This window comes from Cherax quadricarinatus, chromosome 87 (genome assembly GCF_038502225.1).
Source record: "Cherax quadricarinatus isolate ZL_2023a chromosome 87, ASM3850222v1, whole genome shotgun sequence".
Classification (NCBI taxonomy): domain Eukaryota; kingdom Metazoa; phylum Arthropoda; class Malacostraca; order Decapoda; family Parastacidae; genus Cherax; species Cherax quadricarinatus.
Genome location: NC_091378.1, coordinates 12706091 through 12727285, shown reverse-complemented (window position 1 = coordinate 12727285; position 21195 = coordinate 12706091). Strand labels below are relative to the sequence as shown.

Sequence of the window (21195 nt, the reverse complement as noted above, 5' to 3'; positions counted from 1 at the left end):
CAAACCCTTCAAAATCTCTCTTGTGGACACAGTCTGACCACAATTTTCTCCAAGCAGAGTTCAAAGTCCTGGTAGTCACTCCCTCCCAAGCCTTACCTATAAGGCTTATGCAATGGAGGATACTGAAGTGTTCTTTCCAAAACTCTCTTAGGGTCAAGTGAGTGTCTGAGGTCACATTCAAGCACCTTTGAAACATTGCTTTGGTGTAGAGTTTTTTAAAGTTTGAAATGACCTGCTGGTCCATGGGCTGGAGGAGAGGAGTGGTATTAGGGGGCAAGAACTTTACTGTGATGAACCCATACTCCTCCAGAATTAGGTCATCCAAGTTTGGAGGATGAGCAGGTACAACAAACATTGTCCTATAAAAACGAAACAGATCACAAACAAACGGCTTGGTTGCCCATGGCTAACCAGCACCATTCTGAAATCCATTGATAAGAAACACCAATATGAAAAGCAATATAGACAGGGCTTAATACACAAAGATATTCTTAAACACTATTCATCAGTCCTCACCAAAGTAATAAAGAAAGCCAAACAACTATACTACTCCAGTAGATTCACTGACACAAGAGGAGATATAAAAAAGACCTGGAAAACACTCAGATTCTAGGGACCCACAAACTGAAAAAAACCAAGAATATTGCCCTAACTAAACCTAATGAAACACCACTGCATCCCACTGACACAGCTAACAAGATAAATGACTTCTTCTCAACCATAGGTTCTAATCTCGCCAATAAAATCCCATGCACCAATGCCCATGCCGGGGACTACCTAGATGGGAATTTCCCAAATTCCTTCTATCTTGCTCCAACTGAGCCCATGGAAGTCACCGAGATTATAAAGTCACTTAAAAATAACTCAGGGAATCTGTCTCATGTCCCACCATTATTGTACAAGAGAGCGGCCCATGTCCTCTCGCATGCTATCTCATTACTTTTTAACAAGTCACTAGAAACTAGCACCTTCCCGAAACTACTCAAGACGGCAAGGGTTACACCAATACATAAAGGTGGTGACCCTACAGATTTAAACAACTATAGGCCAATATCAAACTTACCATTGCTATCCAAAATCTTTGAGAAACTCGTGCACAGGAGACTATATTCATTTATTTCAGCACAAAACATACTCAACCCCTGCCAATTTGGATTCAGGAAAAATAAAAGCACTAACGATGCAATCATAAAAATGCTAGATCTGCTTTACACAGCATTGGAAAATAAGGAATATCCACTAGGAATTTTTATTGACCTAAGAAAAGCTTTTGACACAGTAGACCACGGCATCCTACTCCACAAACTTGACCATTATGGTATAAGAGGCCATGCGCTTGCATATTTCAAATCTTACCTTACTAATAGGTATCAGTATGTCACCATTAAAGACACAGCATCAACAACACAGCCACTTGATACTGGAGTTCCGCAGGGAAGTGTCCTTGGTCCCCTGCTCTTCCTCATATACATCAGTGATCTTCCAAACATATCTCAACACCTGAACCCCATTCTCTTTGCTGACGACACGACTTATGTCATCTCTCACCCTAATCTTGCCACCCTCAACACCATTGTTAATGAGGAGCTGATCAAAATATCGACTTGGATGACAGCCAATAAACTTACGCTTAACACTGAGAAAACCTACTACATTATGTTTGGTAGCAGAGCAGGAGATGCGCAAATTAACATTAAGATCGACAACACTAATTGCCAGGCATAATGAGGGCAAATTCCTAGGCCTATACCTTGACAACAACCTGAACTTCAGCACCCATATCCAACACATAACCAAAAAAGTATCCAAAACTGTTGGGATCCTCTCCAAGATACGATACTACGTGCCGCAAACTGCCCTTCTCACACTATACCATTCACTTATATATCCATACCTCACCTATGCTATCTGTGCTTGGGGTTCAACTGCATCAACACACCTAAAGCCAATAATAACCCAACAAAAAGCCGCAGTAAGAATAATCACTAAATCCCATCCCTGGCAACACACCCCCCCACTCTTCATAGATCTAAACTTACTCCCTGTTCAGTACATCCACACTTACTACTGTGCAATCTACATCTACAGGACCTTAAATTCCAATATTAACCTTGACCTAAAACGCTTTCTTGATAGTTGCGACAGAACCCACAGGCTCAACACCAGACACAAACATCTCTATGACATTCCCCGTGTCCGACTAAACCTTTACAAAAATTCAATGTATGTCAAAGGCCCTAAAATCTGGAACACCCTACCTGAAAATTCTAAAACTGCAGACACATTCATCACCTTCAAAACTACCATCAGAAAACATCTTATCTCCCTGATACACTCTGTCAACTAATTACACGAATACCACCTGGTGGTTAACACTTACACTCACTCACCCATTTGACCATAAACAGGAATATCAATCTCAATCTCAAAATAATGAATCTTAACTAGTCATAAGTTGCCCTGTGATACTCCAATATTGAAACTATGTATAGTGCCAAAACAAAAGCATTCACATTGCTAAACTCACAAACTAGTATTTAGTCACTTAGCCATAATACCAACTTACCTCATAATTTGTAATATTTTAAAATAAAGAATTAAACTAAGTCTGCCCGAAATGCCTAGCCATGCTAGGCGTTCTAGTGGTACACTCTGTAATTATTAGCAGGAGGCACTTGAGATCCAATTTCTTTTCCAGGAGGTAATTCTTCACACTGGGGCCAAACACTTCATTGAACCACTCAATGAAAATTTCCCTCTTGATTCATACCGTATTATTAGCTTTCCAAAACACACACAATTTACTCTTCATAACATTGTTTTTCTTGAACACTCTGGGATTTTCAGAATGATACACTAGTAACGGCTTCACTTTGAAATCCCCACTAGCATTACTACAAAACATTAGCATCAGCCTGTCTTTCATAGGCTTATGTCCTGGCAGTCTCTTTTCTTCCTTAGTAATGTTGGTCCTCTTTGGCATTTTCTTCCAAAAGAGGCCTGTTTCGTCACAATTGAACACTCATTGTGGTTTTAATTGTTCAATCTGTATGTACTCCTTGAATTCATTTACGAATTTTGTAGCTGCAATTTTGTCCAAACTTTCAGCATCGTTATGCCTTATCACACTGTGTATGCCACTACGGTTCTTAAATATCTCAAACCAGCATTTGCTGGCCTTAAATTCACAAATATCAGTACTAGTTGCAGGCAATTTCTTTACGAGATCATCATGCAACTGCCTAGCCTTTTTACAAATAAGCAGCTGCATAAGACTAACTTCTCAACATCTTCGAGTTCTGGCGATCTCATTTTTGTCAGCATATTTACCCTCTTTGCAACAACAGCTTCCATGATTTCCATTTTTTTGGCCACGATGGAAGCTATGGTTGTATGGGGTTTCTTATACATCCTGGCCAGTTCAGCCACACATATGCCACTTTCATATTGTTCAATGAAGTTTTTCTTGAATTCAATTGTATTTCTCACCTTTACCAAAGGCATGGCACTAGGAGCTTTCTTTGGAGCCATGGTAGCTTATTTAGCAATTGCAAGCACTGAAATGAATGGAATACAGTGGAACCTCAAAAATCGAACGTATCACATATCAAACGTTTCGAAAATAGGACCATTTTTTCGGACAAACTATGTCCCTATTATCGAACGCGCCCCTATTTTTGGACCGCCAGGTACGGGACCTGTCTGCCACCCGCTCTGTCCGTGTCCCCACGCAGGCGCCGTGAGCAGTCTAGCTTTGTTTATGCTTGAGTGAACACTAACCTGCGCTCTCATTCACGCATTTTACGATTATTTCGTTGTGTTTAATGCTTGTGGGACTGTGAAATAAGCTGCCATGGGCCCAAAGAAACTTGCTAGTGGTACCCCTGTGGTAAAGAAAGTGAGAAACACCATAGATGTGAAGAAGGAAATAATACAGAAGTATGAGAGTGGTGTGAGACTTGTTGAGCTTGCCAGGATGTATGGGAAAAACAAGTCGACCATAGGTTCTATCCTGTCAAAGAAAGAACAAATCAAGGAGGCTGATGTTGCGAAAGGTGTTAATATAGGGAGTGGATGAGGTGCCTTCTTCAAAGATTAAGGGGATTTGTGCCAAGTGGAATGATGTCCAAATGTTTGTGCAGAAGTACCACCCTGAGCAAGCTGAAACAAGCCATCTTTGCAACAAGTTCAGTGACAGAACCATGTCCCATTTTAGGGAAATGTTAAAGAGGTGCCAGAAACAGAGGAGTGTGGACAGTTATTTTGTGAGACAGGGGTCCAGTGACTCTCAAGCTGGTCCTAGTGGCATTAAAAGACAGAGAAGGGAAGTAACCCCAGAGAGGGCTTTACCTGAAGTCCTCATGGAGGGAGATTCTCCTTCCAAACACTAACCCCAACTCCCTCTCTCCTCCTCCCTATCTTCCAGATGCCATCACCAATCTTCAATAAAGGTAAGTAAAAATGTAAGTAAAAATGGCCTGGTGGTTAACGCTCTCGCTTCACACGGTGAGGGCCTGGGTTCGATTCCCAGCCAGAGTAGAAACATTGGACGTGTTTCTTTCCACCTGTTGTCTATGTTCCCCATCAGTAAAATGGGTACCTGGGTGTTAGTCGACTGGTGTGGGTCGCATCCTGGGACACTGACCTAAGGAGGCCTGGTCACAGACCGGGCCGCGGGGGCGTTGACCCCCGGAACTCTCTCCAGATAAACTCTCTCTCCAGATACATAATTAAAAACTATAGTATTTGTTGTATGTAAAACTGTAATTAATCTCTATAAAATGTATTTTTTGTGTGAATATTTTTGGGTTTCTGGAACGGATTAATTGTATTTCTATTATTTCTTATGGGAAATATTGCTTCGAATTTCAGACTTTTCGAATTTAGAACTAGCTCATGGAACGGATTAAGTTCGATTTTTGAGGTTCCACTGTATTATGAAATATTTCATATGAACAAGCGAGGGGACTGTCACTCACTGGTAAACAATGCCACACTGGCTGGGAAGGGAGCACAAGGCGGCTCTGGGGCATGAGTACGCTTCTAGGACAAACGACTATTTGCAAGTCAAATGACGATTTGTGAGTCAATGTTTTGACAAACAAAAAATTATGATTTCCAAAAATTACGACTTTCGAGCCTTACGATTATCGAGGGTCCACTGTACAGTACACTATTGTATAAACATTTAAAAATATACCAGAAATGTTATAAATGGTGCAAAGGTAACATTAAAATAATATCAAATATGGTTGACACAAACTCGCTACCATTATAGTATGCTCCTCACTTAGCGATGAATTCATTTAACATTGTGATCTTAGGAACAGAACTCCATCGTCAAGTGAGGAGAGGCTGTACAATATTTAACCTGTAAATTAACCCCTTGACTGTCGCAACTCCAAATCCTGAGGTGTCTCCTGGTGTTGCAAAAATTAAAAACAAAAAAATTATTTTTTCTTATGAGATGATAGAGAATCTTTTCCCGATGGTAATACAGTGGAACCTCTACTTGCGAGCGTGTCCATGTGCGAGTTTTTCCAAATACGAGCAGTCGATGGGTCGATTTTTTGCTTCCATACGCAAGCAAAATTTCCACAAGCGAGCAGACCTCAAGGCAGGTTCCTTGACACTGGTGAGGGACTCTTGCTCTTGATCTCGGGAATTGTATCTCATTTGTTTGTTGGACTATCTTATTGAAACTTGGGCAGTGTATGATGGAAAGATGCTTCTTAATGTACACCAAAAATGAAAGAAATCTAAGCATAAATAATGGAGTTCATTTCTCAGCAATTAGCCACCCCTTAGTGGTAATTTTGAATGTTTTTTTATGGTTGTATTCTCGTTTTATTGGTCTCATTTGATAGAATGGAAGATATATTACAGAAATAGATATGATTTTGATTGCTTTCATGACGAAAAGTGCCTTGAAATTGAGCTCAACCTAGGAGAAATGGTCCATTGCTTGGGTTGACATATTTATACAATTATTGCAATAAGGAATAACAGTAAATCTTATATTTTTTGTGTGAATAAAAATTACAAATAATTTATATAATAATAATAATAATAATAATAATAATAATAATAATAATAATAATAATAATAATAATAATAATACAGTGGACCCCCGCATAACGATTACCTCCGAATGCGACCAATTATGTAAGTGTATTTATGTAAGTGTGTTTGTACGTGTATGTTTGGGGGTCTGAAATGGACTAATCTACTTCACAATATTTCTTATGGGAACAAATTCGGTCAGTACTGGCACCTGAACATACTTCTGGAGTGAAAAAATATCGTTAACCGGGGGTCCACTGTAATAATAATAATAATAATAATAATAATAATAATAATAATAATAATAATAATAATAATAATAACAACAATAATAATATGTATAATAATAATATGACTAATAACAATATGTATAATAATAATAATAATAGTACAGTGGACCCCCGCATAGCGAACGCCTTGCATAGCGAACAATCCGCATAGCGAACGCTTTGTTCGCTGAAATTTTGCCCCGCATAGTAGACAAAAACCCGCTCAGCGAACTTCGTCCGAGACGCGTCCAATGTGGGCCCTCAGCCAGCCTCACATGTGCCGCCCGTCCCATTGTTTACCAGCTAGCCTCCGCGGTAACATTCAAGCATACACTCGGAATATTTCGTATTATTACAGTGTTTTCGGTGCTGTTTCTGGAAAATAAGTGACCATGGGCCCCAAGAAAGCTTCTAGTGCCAACCCTGTGGTAAAAAGGGTGAGAATTAGTATGGAAATTAAGAAAGATTTTGAAGGGTTTGGGGCTAACCCTGAGAAGCCTATGCCAGTTGTGGAATCCATTGTGCCTACTTCAAAAATTAAGGAAATGTGTGCACAGTGGGTTGAACTGCAAACCTTTATGGATGAAAATCACCCTGACACAGCTGTTGCAAGCCGTGCTGGTGACTATTTCAATGACAATGTTATGGCCCATTTTAGGAAAGTCTTGAAGGAACGGGAGGTACAGAGCTCTATGGACAGATTTGTTGTGCGACAGAGGTCCAGTGACTCTCAAGCTGGTCCTAGTGGCATTAAAAGAAGAAGGGAAGTAACCCCAGAAAAGGACTTGCTACCTCAAGTCCTAATGGAAGGGGATTCCCCTTCTAAACAGTAAGAAGATAATGCTCTCCCCTCCTCCCATCCCATCAATCATCACCAGATCTTCAATAAAAGTAAGTGTCATGTAATTGTGCATGCCTTTTTCAGTTTGTGTGTACTAAAATTAACATTTTTTTGTGGTAAAAAATTTTTTTTTTCATACTTTTGGGTGTCTTGCACGGATTAATTTTATTTCCATTATTTCTTATGGGGAAAATTAATTCGCATAGCGAACATTTCGCATAACGACCAGCCCTCTTGCATGGATTAAGTTCGCTATGCGGGGGTCCACTGTATAATACAATAATAATAATAATAATAATAATAATAATAAAACATATATAATAATAAAGTACTACATATAATAATTATAATAATAGACGGCTTCAAAAGGCCGTCACTAGATGGCAGTGTTTACCACAACAAAGAGGGAGCGGTTGTGGCCGCCTCCACCTGTTACATAATGACATATTTTATTCATTCTAGAGTATACAGTGGACCCCCGCATAGCGAACTTAATCCGTGCAAGAGGGCTGGTCGTTATGCGAAATGGTCGCTATGCGAATTAATTTTCCCCATAAGAAATAATGGAAATAAAATTAATCCGTGCAAGACACCCAAAAGTATGAAAAAAAAATTTTTTTACCACAAAAAAATGTTAATTTTAGTACACACAAACTGAAAAAGGCATGCACAATTACATGACACTTACTTTTATTGAAGATCTGGTGATGATTGATGGGATGGGAGGAGGGGAGAGCATTATCTTCTTACTGTTTAGAAGGGGAATCCCCTTCCATTAGGACTTGAGGTAGCAAGTCCTTTTCTGGGGTTACTTCCCTTCTTCTTTTAATGCCACTAGGACCAGCTTGAGAGTCACTGGACCTCTGTCGCACAACAAATCTGTCCATAGAGCTCTGTACCTCCCGTTCCTTCAAGACTTTCCTAAAATGGGCCATAACATTGTCATTGAAATAGTCACCAGCACGGCTTGCAACAGCTGTGTCAGGGTGATTTTCATCCATAAAGGTTTGCAGTTCAACCCACTGTGCACACATTTCCTTAATTTTTGAAGTAGGCACAATGGATTCCACAACTGGCATAGGCTTCTCAGGGTTAGCCCCAAACCCTTCAAAATCTTTCTTAATTTCCATACTAATTCTCACCCTTTTTACCACAGGGTTGGCACTAGAAGCTTTCTTGGGGCCCATGGTCACTTATTTTCCAGAAACAGCACCGAAAACACTGTAATAATACGAAATATTCCGAGTGTATGCTTGAATGTTACCGCGGAGGCTAGCTGGTAAACAATGGGACGGGCGGCACATGTGAGGCTGGCTGAGGGCCCACATTGGACGCGTCTCGGACGAAGTTCGCTGAGCGGGTTTTTGTCTACTATGCGGGGCAAAATTTCAGCGAACAAAGCGTTCGCTATGCGGATTGTTCGCTATGCAAGGCGTTCGCTATGCGGGGGTCCACTGTATATCGTGTTTCTGTGCTATTTATATTGTCTGTTATGTCATATTAGATGAACCGTGATATATAAATAAACCGTATAGATGATATTAGCGAAATTATTCATGAAGTATTTTACTCGGTCTCCAGACAAACTCTCGTCCACCGCCGACACTGCCCATACCACTACATGAATGACATATTTTATTCATTTTAGAGTATGTATCAGGTTTCTATGTTATTTATATTGTTTATTATGTCATATTAGTTGAAGTGAGATAGATAAATAAGCCGTAGAGTTGATATTAGCGAAATTATTGAAGTACAGAATTCCACTGGAACAGATTACTGTAATTGCATTTCAATTAATTTAAATGAGGAAAATTGATTCTGCAAATGAGCAAATCCAGTTGCGAGCAAGGTCATGGAACGGATTAAACTTGCAAGTAGAGGTTCCACTGTAACACCAAAAGTATGAAATTTGATGGAAAGCTTACGGAATTACGCTCTCGCGAAGTTAGCGGCCTCAGCAATATTAACGAATCGGCGATTTCCCCCACTTTGAGCCCTATTTTCGGCTAATTTCATTGTTCCAGTCGACCAAACTCATAACTATTTCTTTAGAACTCCATTTGTTCTATTGACTGAGTACAAGAAACTGCCCATTTACTGATTTCAACTACCCAGTAAAGTGGTCAGAAAGTGGCAATTTGGCCAATTTCACGAAAGTTAAATATGCCAATTTCCAAATAGGGTCCAGAATGAACAATGCAGACATTCCTGACTCTAAAATAACATTTTTCTTTGTTCATCAGTCACGTCTCCAGGCCCCTCTGATATTACTCTTGCTTTCTATTTTGAATTTTTATTCAAACAAAAAATAGAAGATTTGTTATGCAGACTACTGCAATATTGTAATAATTGTATAAATGTCAACCCATTCATGACTGCATATTAGAATGGCTAGTTGGACATTTATTGGATAATGACATCATTTGTTTACTTTTGAACATTGGCAAAAATCAAACATTTCCCGTACTTTGAGCTCCATTTCAAGGTTCTTTTTATAGTAAAAGCAATCAAAATCATCTCTATTTCTATAACATGTTCTCCATTCTATCAAATGAGACCAAGAAAACGAGAATACAACCATAAATACTATACGAAAATAGACCACAAAGTCGGCATTTTAACCCTTAAACGGTCCAAACGTATATATATGTTCACTCGCGCAGCGCCCCGAATATTTTGAAAAAAAAAAAAGTTTTTTTTTTATAGAAAAAAGAGCACATTTTTTTAAGTATTGTAGAATAAAAAAAAAATTTAGGGTCAGTACTTACTGAGATGAGGCCGAGAAGTTGGCACTGGATGCTCATGTGACAGCAACATCGAGTCCTGCTGCTTGCAGAAGTGTTGCCGATATACCTTTTTTTCTATTTTTCATATTTATGTAATTTTTATGTTCTGATAATTACAGTTTGTAGTAGTTCTTGTCATTTTATAACCAATCTTTGTTCTGACACTAGTACAGTGGACCCCCGCATACCGTTGGCATCACATAACGTTAAATCCGCATACCGATACATTTTATCGCTAAGATTTTGCCTCGCATACTGCTAAAAAACCCGCTCAACGCTATTCGTCCGAGACGCGTCTAATGTGCGGCCTGAGCCAGCCTCACATGTTCCGCCGGTGGCATTGTTTACCAGCCAGCCTCCGCGGTAACATCCAAGCATACAGTCGGAACATTTTGTATTATTACAGTGTTTTTGGTGATTTTATCTGCAAAATAAGTGACCATGGGCCCCAAGAAAGCTTCTAGTGCCAACCCTACAGCAATAAGGGTGAGAATTACTATAGAGATGAAGAAAGAGATCATTGATAAGTATGAAAGTGGAGTGCGTGTCTCCGAGCTGGCCAGGTTGTATAGTAAACCCCAATCAACCATCGCTGCTATTGTGTCCAACAAAACGGCAATCAAGGAAGCTGTTCTTGCCAAAAGTTCAACTGTGTTTTCGAAACAGAGATCGCAAGTGATGGAAGATGTTGAGAGACTCTTATTGGTATGGATAAATGAAAAACAGATAGCAGGAGATAGCATCTCTGAAGTGACCATAAGTGTAAAGGCTAGGAAGTTGCATGAGGATTTAATTAAAAAAATGCCTGCAACTAGTGATGATGTGAGTGAATTTAAGGCCAGCAAAGGTTGGTTTGAGAGATTTAAGAAGCATAGTGGCATACATAGTGTGATAAGGCATGGTGAGGCTGCCAGTTCGGACCACAAAGCAGCTGAAAAATATGTGCAGGAATTCAAGGAGTACATAGACAGTGAAGGACTGAAACCTGAACAAGTGTTTAATTGTGATGAAACAGGCCTGTTTTGGAAGAAAATGCCAAGCAGGACCTACATTACTCAGGAGGAAAAGGCACTCCCAGGACATAAGCCTATGAAAGACAGGCTTACTCTGTTGATGTGTTCCAATGCTAGTGGTGATTGCAAAGTGAAGCCTTTATTAGTGTATCACTCAGAAACTCCCAGAATGTTCAGGCAAAAGAATATCCTCAAGGCTAATTTGTGTGTGCTGTGGAGGGCAAACAGTAAGGCATGGGTCACTAGGGCCTTTTTCTATGACTGGTTACACCAAGCATTTGCCCCCAATGTGAAAGATTACCTAACTGAAAAGAAATTAGACCTTAAGTGCCTCCTGGTGTTAGACAATGCCCCTGGTCATCCTACAGACGTGGCAGAGCGACTTTATGGGGACATGAGCTTCATTAAGGTGAAGTTTTTGACCTCAGAAACTCAACTGACTCTAAGAGAGTTTTGGAGAGATCACTTTAATATCCTCAATTGTGTAAACCTTATAGGTAAGGCTTGGGAGGGAGTGACTAAGAGGACCTTGAACTCTGCTTGGAAGAAACTGTGGCCAGAATGTGTAGACCAAAGGGATTTTGAAGGGTTTGAGGCTAACCCTGGGAATCCTATGCCAGTTGAGGAATCCAATGTGGCATTGGGAAAGTCCTTGGGGTTGGAGGTTAGTGGGGATGATGTGGAAGAGTTGGTGGAGGAGGACAATGAAGAACTAACCACTGATGAGCTGCTAGATCAACTTCAACAGCAAGAGACCAGACCTGAGGAAACTGGTTCGGAGGAGGGGAGAAAGAAATTGAAGAAGTTGCCTACTTCAAAGATTAAGGAAATGTGTGGAATGTGGCTTAAAGTGCAAACCTTTTTTGATGACAATCACCCTAACACAGCTATTGCAAGCCGTGCTGGTGACTATTACACTGACATTGTTGTGAAACACTTTAGGAAAGTCATAAAGGAACGAGAGGTACAGGCCACTATGGACAGATATGTTGTGCGACAGAAGTCCAGTGACTCTGAAGCTGGTCCTAGTGGCATTAAAAGAAGAAGGGAAGTAACCCCAGAAAAGGACTTGACACCTCAAGTCTTAATGGAAGGGGATTCCCCTTCTAAACACTAGACTCTCTCCTCCCATCCCATCCCATCAATCATCACCAGATATTCAATAAAGGTAAGTGTCATGTAACTGTGCATGCCTTTTTCAGTTTGTGTGTATTAAAATTAATATTTCATGTGGTAAAATTTTTTATTTTTATACTTTGGGGTGTCTTGCATGGATTAATTTGATTTCCATTATTTCTTATGGGGAAAATTCATTCGCATAACGATAATTTCGCATAACAATGAGCTCTCAGGAATGGATTAATATCGTTATGCGGGGGTCCACTGTATTAGGTATCGAAATTGTACTCAAATTGTCACAAACACACTGACAGGTGGATATTTACACCTGCCTTAGCCATTTACTATTGTCTTGGAATATATACAAAGTATGTATCATATGTCCCAGCAATGTTTTGGATATGTAGAAGTATATAATAACAATGAGGAGGAGGAGAAGGAGGAGGAGGAGGAGGAGGAGGAGGAGAAGGAGAAGGAGAAGGAGAAGTAGTAGAAGGAAGAGGAGGAGGAGGAGGAGATGGAGGAGGAGGAGGAGGAGGAGGAGAAGGAGGAGGAGAAGAATAATACGTAATAATAATAATAGGTAATAATAAGTTCCCTTGAAGCATGAAAAACAAAGTCCACCCCTGACAGTAACATGATAAGATGAGATGATAACTGATAAGAGCTGACGTTTGATGAGCATACACATTTGATGAGCATACACGAGGGTGGGGGAGGGTGCAGCTGATAAGAAAAGATTAAAGGTGATATTTGATGAGCATCACCTTCACTTTGTTTTTGCTGGTACACAAACATGTCTGTCTATTTGTCTGTCTGTCAAGCTCCCTGTCTATCTGTCTATCCATTTAGCTCTCTGTCTCAGAGAGAGCCACAAGACTGCGTCGTCATCACGTTTACTCACATCTTCAAGCAGAGTATAGCACTTTGTCTGGATTTTTTGGGTTATCCTAGGTAATTTACACTATGTATACTTGTATTTAGCATAGACATCAATGAATTAGAGCAAAAACTTAGGATGTCATACCTCACAGAAGAAGTACAAAGGGAGCAAAGGGCCATACAGGATATTGCAAGAAACCCAAATATATTTCTATTCCTACACAAAATCCAAGCTAAGAACTACCTGTAGAATTGGACCATTACTGAGAGGAGACGTATAATGACGATGAACAGGAAATGAGTGAAATACTAAAAGAACAGTACGAGTCGGTGTTCAGTAACCCACTAAATGACAGCAAGGTAGAAAATGCAGAAATATTTTTCACTCCAGAAGAAGGCCGCACAGACCAACTAACTGACATTAGTACAAATCCCATAGATTTTGAAAAAGAAATGGAAAACATGCCCACTCACTCAGCACCTGGACCAGATTCATGGAATGCTCTATTTATAAAGAAGTGCAAAGTACCACTAGCACGAGCCCTCAGTATTCTTTGGAGAAAGAGCTTAGATCTAGGTGAAATACCGGAGGCCTTAAAGAGTGCAGACATAGCTCCTTTGCACAAGGGAGGCAGTAGAGCACTAGCTAAAAATTACAGACCAGTAGCCCTAACCTCTCACATCATGAAAATCTTCAAAAGAGTGATGAGACAGCAGGTTACAAATTTCATGGACGAGCACAACCAACATAACCCGAACCAGCATGGTTTTAGAGCAGGACGATCATATCTGTCACAGCTGCTGAACCATTATGACAGAATTACGGAGGAATTGGAAGACAACCAAAACGCAGATGTGATTTACACAGATTTTGCAAAGGCGTTTGACAAATGTGATCATGGAGTGATAGCGCACAAAATGAAGGCCATGGGCATTACGGGGAAGGTAGGCAGATGGATTTTTGGTTTCCTAACACACACAACACAAAAGGTGGTAGTGAACATGGCAAGATCCAGCATCAGTGAGGTCAAAAGCTCAGTGCCCCAAGGCACTGTCTTGGCACCTCTGCCATTCCTCATCCTCATAGCAGACATAGACAAAAACACCCAGCACACTTTTATATCATCATTTGCTGATGACACTAAAATAAGCATGAAAGTCAGCACGGTAGAGGACACTGAAAAAGTACAGGAAGACATAAACAGGGTTTTCCAGTGGGCAGTGGAGAACAACATGACGTTCAATGGTGAAAAGTTCCAGCTGCTTAGGTATGGAAAGAATGAAGAACTCAAAAGGAGCACTATATACAAAACTCAAGAGGGTCACCAAATAGAATGTAAGGAACACGTAAAAGACCTAGGAATAACTATGTCAGCGGACCTTTCTTTTAAAGACCATAACAAGACAAAGATCACGGCAGCCAGGAAGATGACTGGGTGGGTATTGAGAACTTTCAAAACAAGGGAAACAATGCTGATGGTGACACTCTTCAAATCGCTAGTCCTCCCTCACTTAGAATATTGCTCAATGCTGACGGCCCCGTTCAGGGCAGGAGAAATATCGGAGCTGGAACAAATACAGAGGTCGTTTACGGCTCACATTGAGCCAGTAAAGCACCTACACTACTGGGAACGCCTGCAAGTCTTGAACATGTACTCATTGGAGCGGAGGAGAGAGAGGTACATGATAATATACATGTATACCTGGAAGGTACTCGAGGGCTTGGTCCCTAATCTGCACACTGCCATAACAACATACTGGAGTGAGAGATATGGGAGGAAGTGTAAAATAAGCCCAGTGAGGAGCAGGGATGCATTGGGGACAATAAGGGAACACTGTATCAACATCCGGGGTCCCAAACTTTTCAACATCTTACCAGAAGATATCGGAAACACTGCTGGAACAAGTGTTGAAGCCTTCAAAAGGAAACTAGACAAGTATCTTCACCAGGTGCCAGATCAACCAGGCTGTGTTGGATATGTGGGGCAGCAGGCCTCCAGCAGCAACAGCCTGATTGACCAGGTGACCACCAGACGAGCCTGACCCATGGCCGGGCTCAGAGATTAGATATACTCTCGAAATTCTTCAAAAGTATATCAAAGGTACCTGTGAGACAGAGATAGACAGACAGTAAGAGAGATTGAAAAAGATAGAGACAAAGATAGAGACAGACAGAGACAGATGTAGACAGAGATAGACAGATAGACAGAGATACAGAGGTAGACAGACAGAGATAGACAGACCCTAAACTTGGGGTTAACATCAATTCCTCTTAAAAGAGGAGTGTTAATATGACATTATATCAGTGAATCCTTGGTGTTTGCTGCACTGCTCTAGCTGGCGCTCGGTTTAACTGGCGCTCCCACAAGCTACTAAGTGGCCCCAGATTTTTTTTAATACCACGCACACTGAGTTTTAGGACCCATTCTATGCTGACAATGCATCTCAGGCCAGTCGTGTGAAATTTGAAGGCAGGAAAAATAAAACGTACATATACGTTTGGGGCGCTACGCGTAAGAATGTATATATACGTTTGGACCGTTTAAGAGTTAATTAAAAAAATGGTCAGAGTTTTTTTTTCTCATGCACTGCGTGCTGCAGGATTTTTTTATATGGTGCGCACAGACCACACAGACCCATTCTCTCACATGTGGGCCTACCAGCTTTCTCCTGCTTGATTTGAAGCCACTAGAATTTATGAGTATATATACGTCAAAAACGGTGGCTCGTAAGACGTATATATACGATCGAAACAGTCAAAGGGTTAACCTGAAAAGAAAAGGTTAAAAGTACAGCACAATAGAGTACAGTACAGTAATTTTCCTTACATTTTCTGGTGGATAGATTAGGTTATAGATGTATGGTACAAGTACAGTACAGGTCAGTCATCACTAATCCAGCATCATTGGGACCTGTAGTGTGCCGGATTAATGAGTTTGTCGGATTACAGAATGGTTAGGTTACAATACCCTTAATTAACCTATCAATAGACTTTCTGCTACATCTTCCTCATTTTTCATTGCTTTCTTCTCCACTGGCTTGTTGCTGTGGATTTACAACCATCTGCACAATTTCTGAGTCAGTATAATGATTTGAGTCAGTATAATGAAGAAATTTGAAATTATGCTAGCCAAAATTAGTGCCAGATGACTAATTACTGGATTAGTGATGGCCGATCTGTATTCCCATATAGTCTAGTGGTGACCCAGAATACATATACACTGACTCGTTTGGAGTCTGTGGAGCTGTAGAGCTTCTGCAATAATACTGATGATGGTGTGGGAGATGTAGATGGTGAGGGTGATGTAGATGGTGAGGGTGATGTAGATGGTGTGGGAGATGTAGATGGTGTGGGAGTTGTAGATAGTGTGGGAGATGTAGGTGGCATGGGAGATGTAGATGGTGTGGGAAATGTAGATAGCAAGGGAGATGTTGATGGTGAGGGAGATGTAGATGGTGGGGGAGATGTAGATGGTGAGGGAGATGTAGATGGTGTGGGAGATGTAGATGGTGTGAGAGATGTAGATGGTGAGGGAGATGTAGATGGTGTGGGAGATGTAGATGGTGTAGGAGATATAGATGGTGTGGGAGATGTAGATGGTGAGGGAGATGTAGATGATGTGGAAGTTGTAGATGGTGTGGGAGATGTAGGTGTGGGAGATGTAGATGGTGTGGGAGATGTAGATGGTGTGGGAGATGTAGATGGTTTGGGATATTGTAGATGGTTTGGGATATTGTAGATGGTGTGGGAGATGTAGATGGTGTGGGAGATGTAGATGGTATGGGAGATGTAGATACCTGGAGTATAACTGGAGAGGGTTTTGAGGGTCACTGCCCCCGTGGCCCCGTCCATGACCAGGCCTCATGGTGGATCAGGGACTGATCAGCCAAGCTATCTCCTGCAGGTTATTTGTGTATTGTTACATTTGCTGGACATCTGGGTTTCTTTATTATGTTGTATTATATAACATTGATGTTATTATACAATAATTTATTTCATGCTTCATAATAGGGCTTTATATATTATCAAAGAGCAAGTCCCTTTCAGTCTGTAAGAATAATAAAGAGTTAAATTTTTAATATGTTAAAGAATTAATATATCTTGTATAGCTTTATATATGTATTTCAGAACTGAGGGAGGCTAAGGAACGTAAAAAAGCCCAGGCTACTCTACAGAGGCAGGAAGAACAGTTGGCCGCAGCTGTTGCTACCTGGAATAATGAAATATTACCCAAGTGGGACACAATGTAAATATATGTGCTATTTAATAGTATAAATATCTGTATTGTTTAGTATTATAAATATCTGTGTTCCTTAATATAGTATTAAAAAATACCACAATGAAAATAGGAAAAAACCCAAGTGCTTCTTCCTAATAGCAAATGGTTGAAGGAAAATAAAATAAGATTTATTCAGATTTTTAACCCGGAGGGTTAATCACTCAGGATAACCCAAAAAAAAGTCAGTTTGTTATCGACTGTCTGTCTTATTTCTAGTGAGGTCCTTTAATCTTGTCCCCCAGGATGCAACTCACACCAGTCACATCCTGGGGGTACCTACTTACTGCTAGGTGTAAAGGAGAGCAAGTGTAAAGTAACATGCCCAGTGTATTCACCCATGCCAGGGATTGAACCTCAGACACTCAGTGTGTGAGGCAACTGCTCTGTTTGTGGCCTTACAATGAAAGTCCTGATGGCTTTCTACACAGATTAAGCTCCCTGATCACTCCCATTAAGTTCACTATGGAATGTGATGTAAATGAAATAATTCCATTTCTGGGCATACATATTCATAGATCTGGTAGAGCATTTATGTTGAATGTTTATCATAAGCCAACTAACTTATGTTCATACCTGGAGTACACCTGGAGGGCACGTTGAGGGTCAACGCCCCCACGGCCCAGTCCATGACCAGGTCTCATGGTGGATCAGGGCCTGATCAACCAGGCTGTTACTGCTGGCTGCACACAACCTGATGTGCGAACCACAGCTCAGCTGGTCAGGTATTGATTTTAGGTGTCTGTCCAGCTCCCTTTTGAAGACAGCTCCCTCTCAAAGGGTCTATTAGTAATCCCCCTTACATATGCTGGGAGGCAGTTGAACAGTCTTGGGCCCCTGACACTTATTGTCTCTAGTGTACTTATGGCACTGCCTGCCGAGTCTTTTGCTTTCATGGGGAGTGATTTCTGTGTGCAGGTTTGGGACAATGTCTCTAGGATTTTCCAAGTGTATATTATCATGTATCTTTCTTACTTGCATTCTAAGGAATACAGTAATTTAGGTGCTTTATGGTACTTATACGTGCAGTGAAAGTTCTTTGTATATTCTCCAGGTCTGTAATTTTGCTTGCTTTGAGAGGAGCTGCTAGTGTAGAGCATTATTCCAGCCTAGAGAGAACAAGTGATTTGAAGAGAATCGTCATTGGCTTTGCATTCCTAGTTTTGAAGGTTCTCATTATCCATCCTATCCCTAACCTTACAGTATGTCAGCTTAATTGTGGATAATTTTTTTTTTTTTTGAAGTGTTCACTTTTTCTGCGAATTCTGAGATTTAAGAGTAAAAAAGTAAAAATGTTCACAGATTTTGTCTTTTCTGTTAAACACTTTCTTCTTTGCAAATAAGTTTCCTCAGAATTCAGAGATCACATGAACAATGATTGATTGATCTCATTTGTTCAAGGATAATCTCTTTAATCTGTAGATCACATGAATAACAGTCAATGCCCCAGACCAAATAGGATCTTTTCTTTGGGCGTTCTTCACATCCTCTGTACTGAATAGAGAGTCTTTTACTGCTGTACTAATGTGTCAAGATAAGGCATTTGCGACTACATTTGAGTTGCCTGGCAAGTGTTCAAAAGTTGGTTGTTTTTCCTGGAATGGAGGAATCAGTGGAGCATGATCTGTCAAGACATGAGCAGGATACTGGTACATGATGTCTGGGAAGCATTTTAAAGACTGACACATTTTTGCTTGGTTACTGTATAATTTTGTTTAGCCTTGGTAAGGACATGACTAGGAAAGTACAACTACATTGCATCCGACTCACAGTATCTATGAGCGTTTATTGATAAACCTTTTCATAAAGTTAAAAAAAAAAATTCTACAAGACAGAGGTTAATATTGAGTATAAGCTTGAGAATTTGTTGGTTTTACCATATGAAAATTCCTCTCTTCTCTAGCAAGCTCTTGAATACTTTAATATTACAGTTGTCTTTAATTAACCCTTGGACTGTTTCGGTTGTATATATACGTCTTACGCGCCACTGTTTCTGACGTATTTATATGTGTAAATTCTAGCGGCTTCAAATCAAGCGGGAGAAAGCTGGTAGGCCTACATGAGAGAGAATGGGTCTGAGTGGTGGGTGTGCACCCTGTGAAAAAAATCTGGGACTCAGTGGTGTATTGTGGGAACGCCATCTTGGTAGTCCATTTTCACCATGCCTCGCAGTAAGAAGTACCTCACTCCTCGGCGGATTGGAGGTCTTTTGTTCCCAAGTGATAGCTCTAACAGTGACGAAAGTGTCAGTGAAAGTGAATTCCATGGTTTTCAAGTGGGCGTGACCGAAAACAGTGCCCAAGATGACATAATTAGTGATGAAAACCCAGATGACCCATGACCTTCCACCTCTGGTGCTGGGCCGGCTCGTTCATGTTCACCTGTACCAGGACAAAAGAGGAAACTATTTGCCTGTGTACAAGACTCAGATGTGAGCAGTGAAAGTGATAGTGATAGTGATTTCAAAGCTATTGAAAGCAGTTCTAGCTGCGACAGTGAGAGTGAATATTCCCCAGTGAAGCAGCAGTATATACAACGTAGCATGCGGTCTGGTAGTGTATCATATGCGGTTCCAAGGGGAAGAAGTAAATCTTGGAACACATCCTGTGGCTCTACACCATGACCTGATAGTGAAGATGGTGATATTGTTACGATGGGTATGAATGATGTGAGTGAGGCAGCAGTTGGTGGTAGTGATAGTGATGGTGGCATGAGTCGTGTGGCACCAGCAACGGGCCACGGTACTACCGACGCTCCTGACTCTGCACAATGACAACCAGCCTCACCCAACCCCACACTCCCACAACCTGCACAACCACAACTGCATTTCAATATCCAGAACCCACCAGCAGACCGCATCTGGGATTGGCAGCAAGGTGACGAGTTTGTTCCCAGTCCCCATGAGTTTGATGAAACACAAAGTGGAATACAGCCATCATGTACACTTGGGAACAATGCTACTGAACTGAAATGCTTTCAGTTATTCTTTGATGAACCCCTGATAGACATTATTGTTAGGGAAACCAACACATACTATGAGTATACCATGGCCAATACAATTCTCTCACCAAGATCGTGGCTGCACCAGTGGAAGGACACAACTATGGCAGAGATGTACCTGTTTTTTGCCACAATAATGCTTATGCCACATGTGTATAAGCACACTGTCACCACATACTGGTCAACAGAACTCCTGATTTCAACTCCAGGTTTTAGTGACATTATAGGTGTGAATCGTTTTTGATACTGTTACGTGTGTTACACTTTTCAGACAAAACAAGGCCTGACAGAAGTGACAGGTTATATAAGATCAGAAATGTGTTTATGTACCTGAAACAAAAGTGTTGCATGTATTTTTATCCCTTCAGGAAGCTTGTTATTGACGAGTCTTTGATTTTATTCAAAGGAAGACTCTCATTCAAGCAATACATAGCAAGCAAGAGGAAACGCTTTGGTATAAAGTTATTTGTACAGTGTGATTGCAAAAGTGGTCTCGTTTTGGATATCATTGTGTACACTGGCAGTAATACATTGAGAGATACCAGGAAGTTATTGGGTATCTCTGGTGATGTGGTTCGAACAATGATGGAACCATATCTTGGTAAGGGGCATATATTATATGCTGATAACTGGTACAAAGCCCCATACTCAGTGATTTCTTGCAAGTGAACCTAACAGACATGTGTGGCACAGTGCGTGGTAATCGTAAACATATGCCAAGGTTCGACGCTGGCACTAATAGAGGTGGGGTGAAGGCCTTTGCTGCCAATGACATTGTCATTTCGGTGGCATGGCAAATGTGATGTCACATTGTTGACATCAGTTCACCGAAACGAAATGGCACACACTGGCAGGCACAATAGAGAGACCAATGAACCCATTCTAAAACCTGCAGCTGTCATGGACTACAACCTCAATATGCACTTAGTGGACAAATGTGAC

At 40.8% G+C, this 21195-nt stretch overlaps 1 protein-coding gene across 1 annotated transcript in view; it reads left to right on the top strand.

Moving 5' to 3' along the window:
* Positions 1-17223, top strand: part of LOC128703810 (TBC1 domain family member 14) — a gene marked incomplete at its 3' end in the record, with an annotated part of 456580 nt that extends 439357 nt beyond the window's left edge. Inside the window, 1 exon segment of the mRNA XM_070103756.1 lies at positions 17106-17223. Within this exon segment, the coding sequence (XP_069959857.1) occupies positions 17106-17223 (118 nt within the window).
* Positions 17224-21195: the final 3972 nt, after the last annotated feature.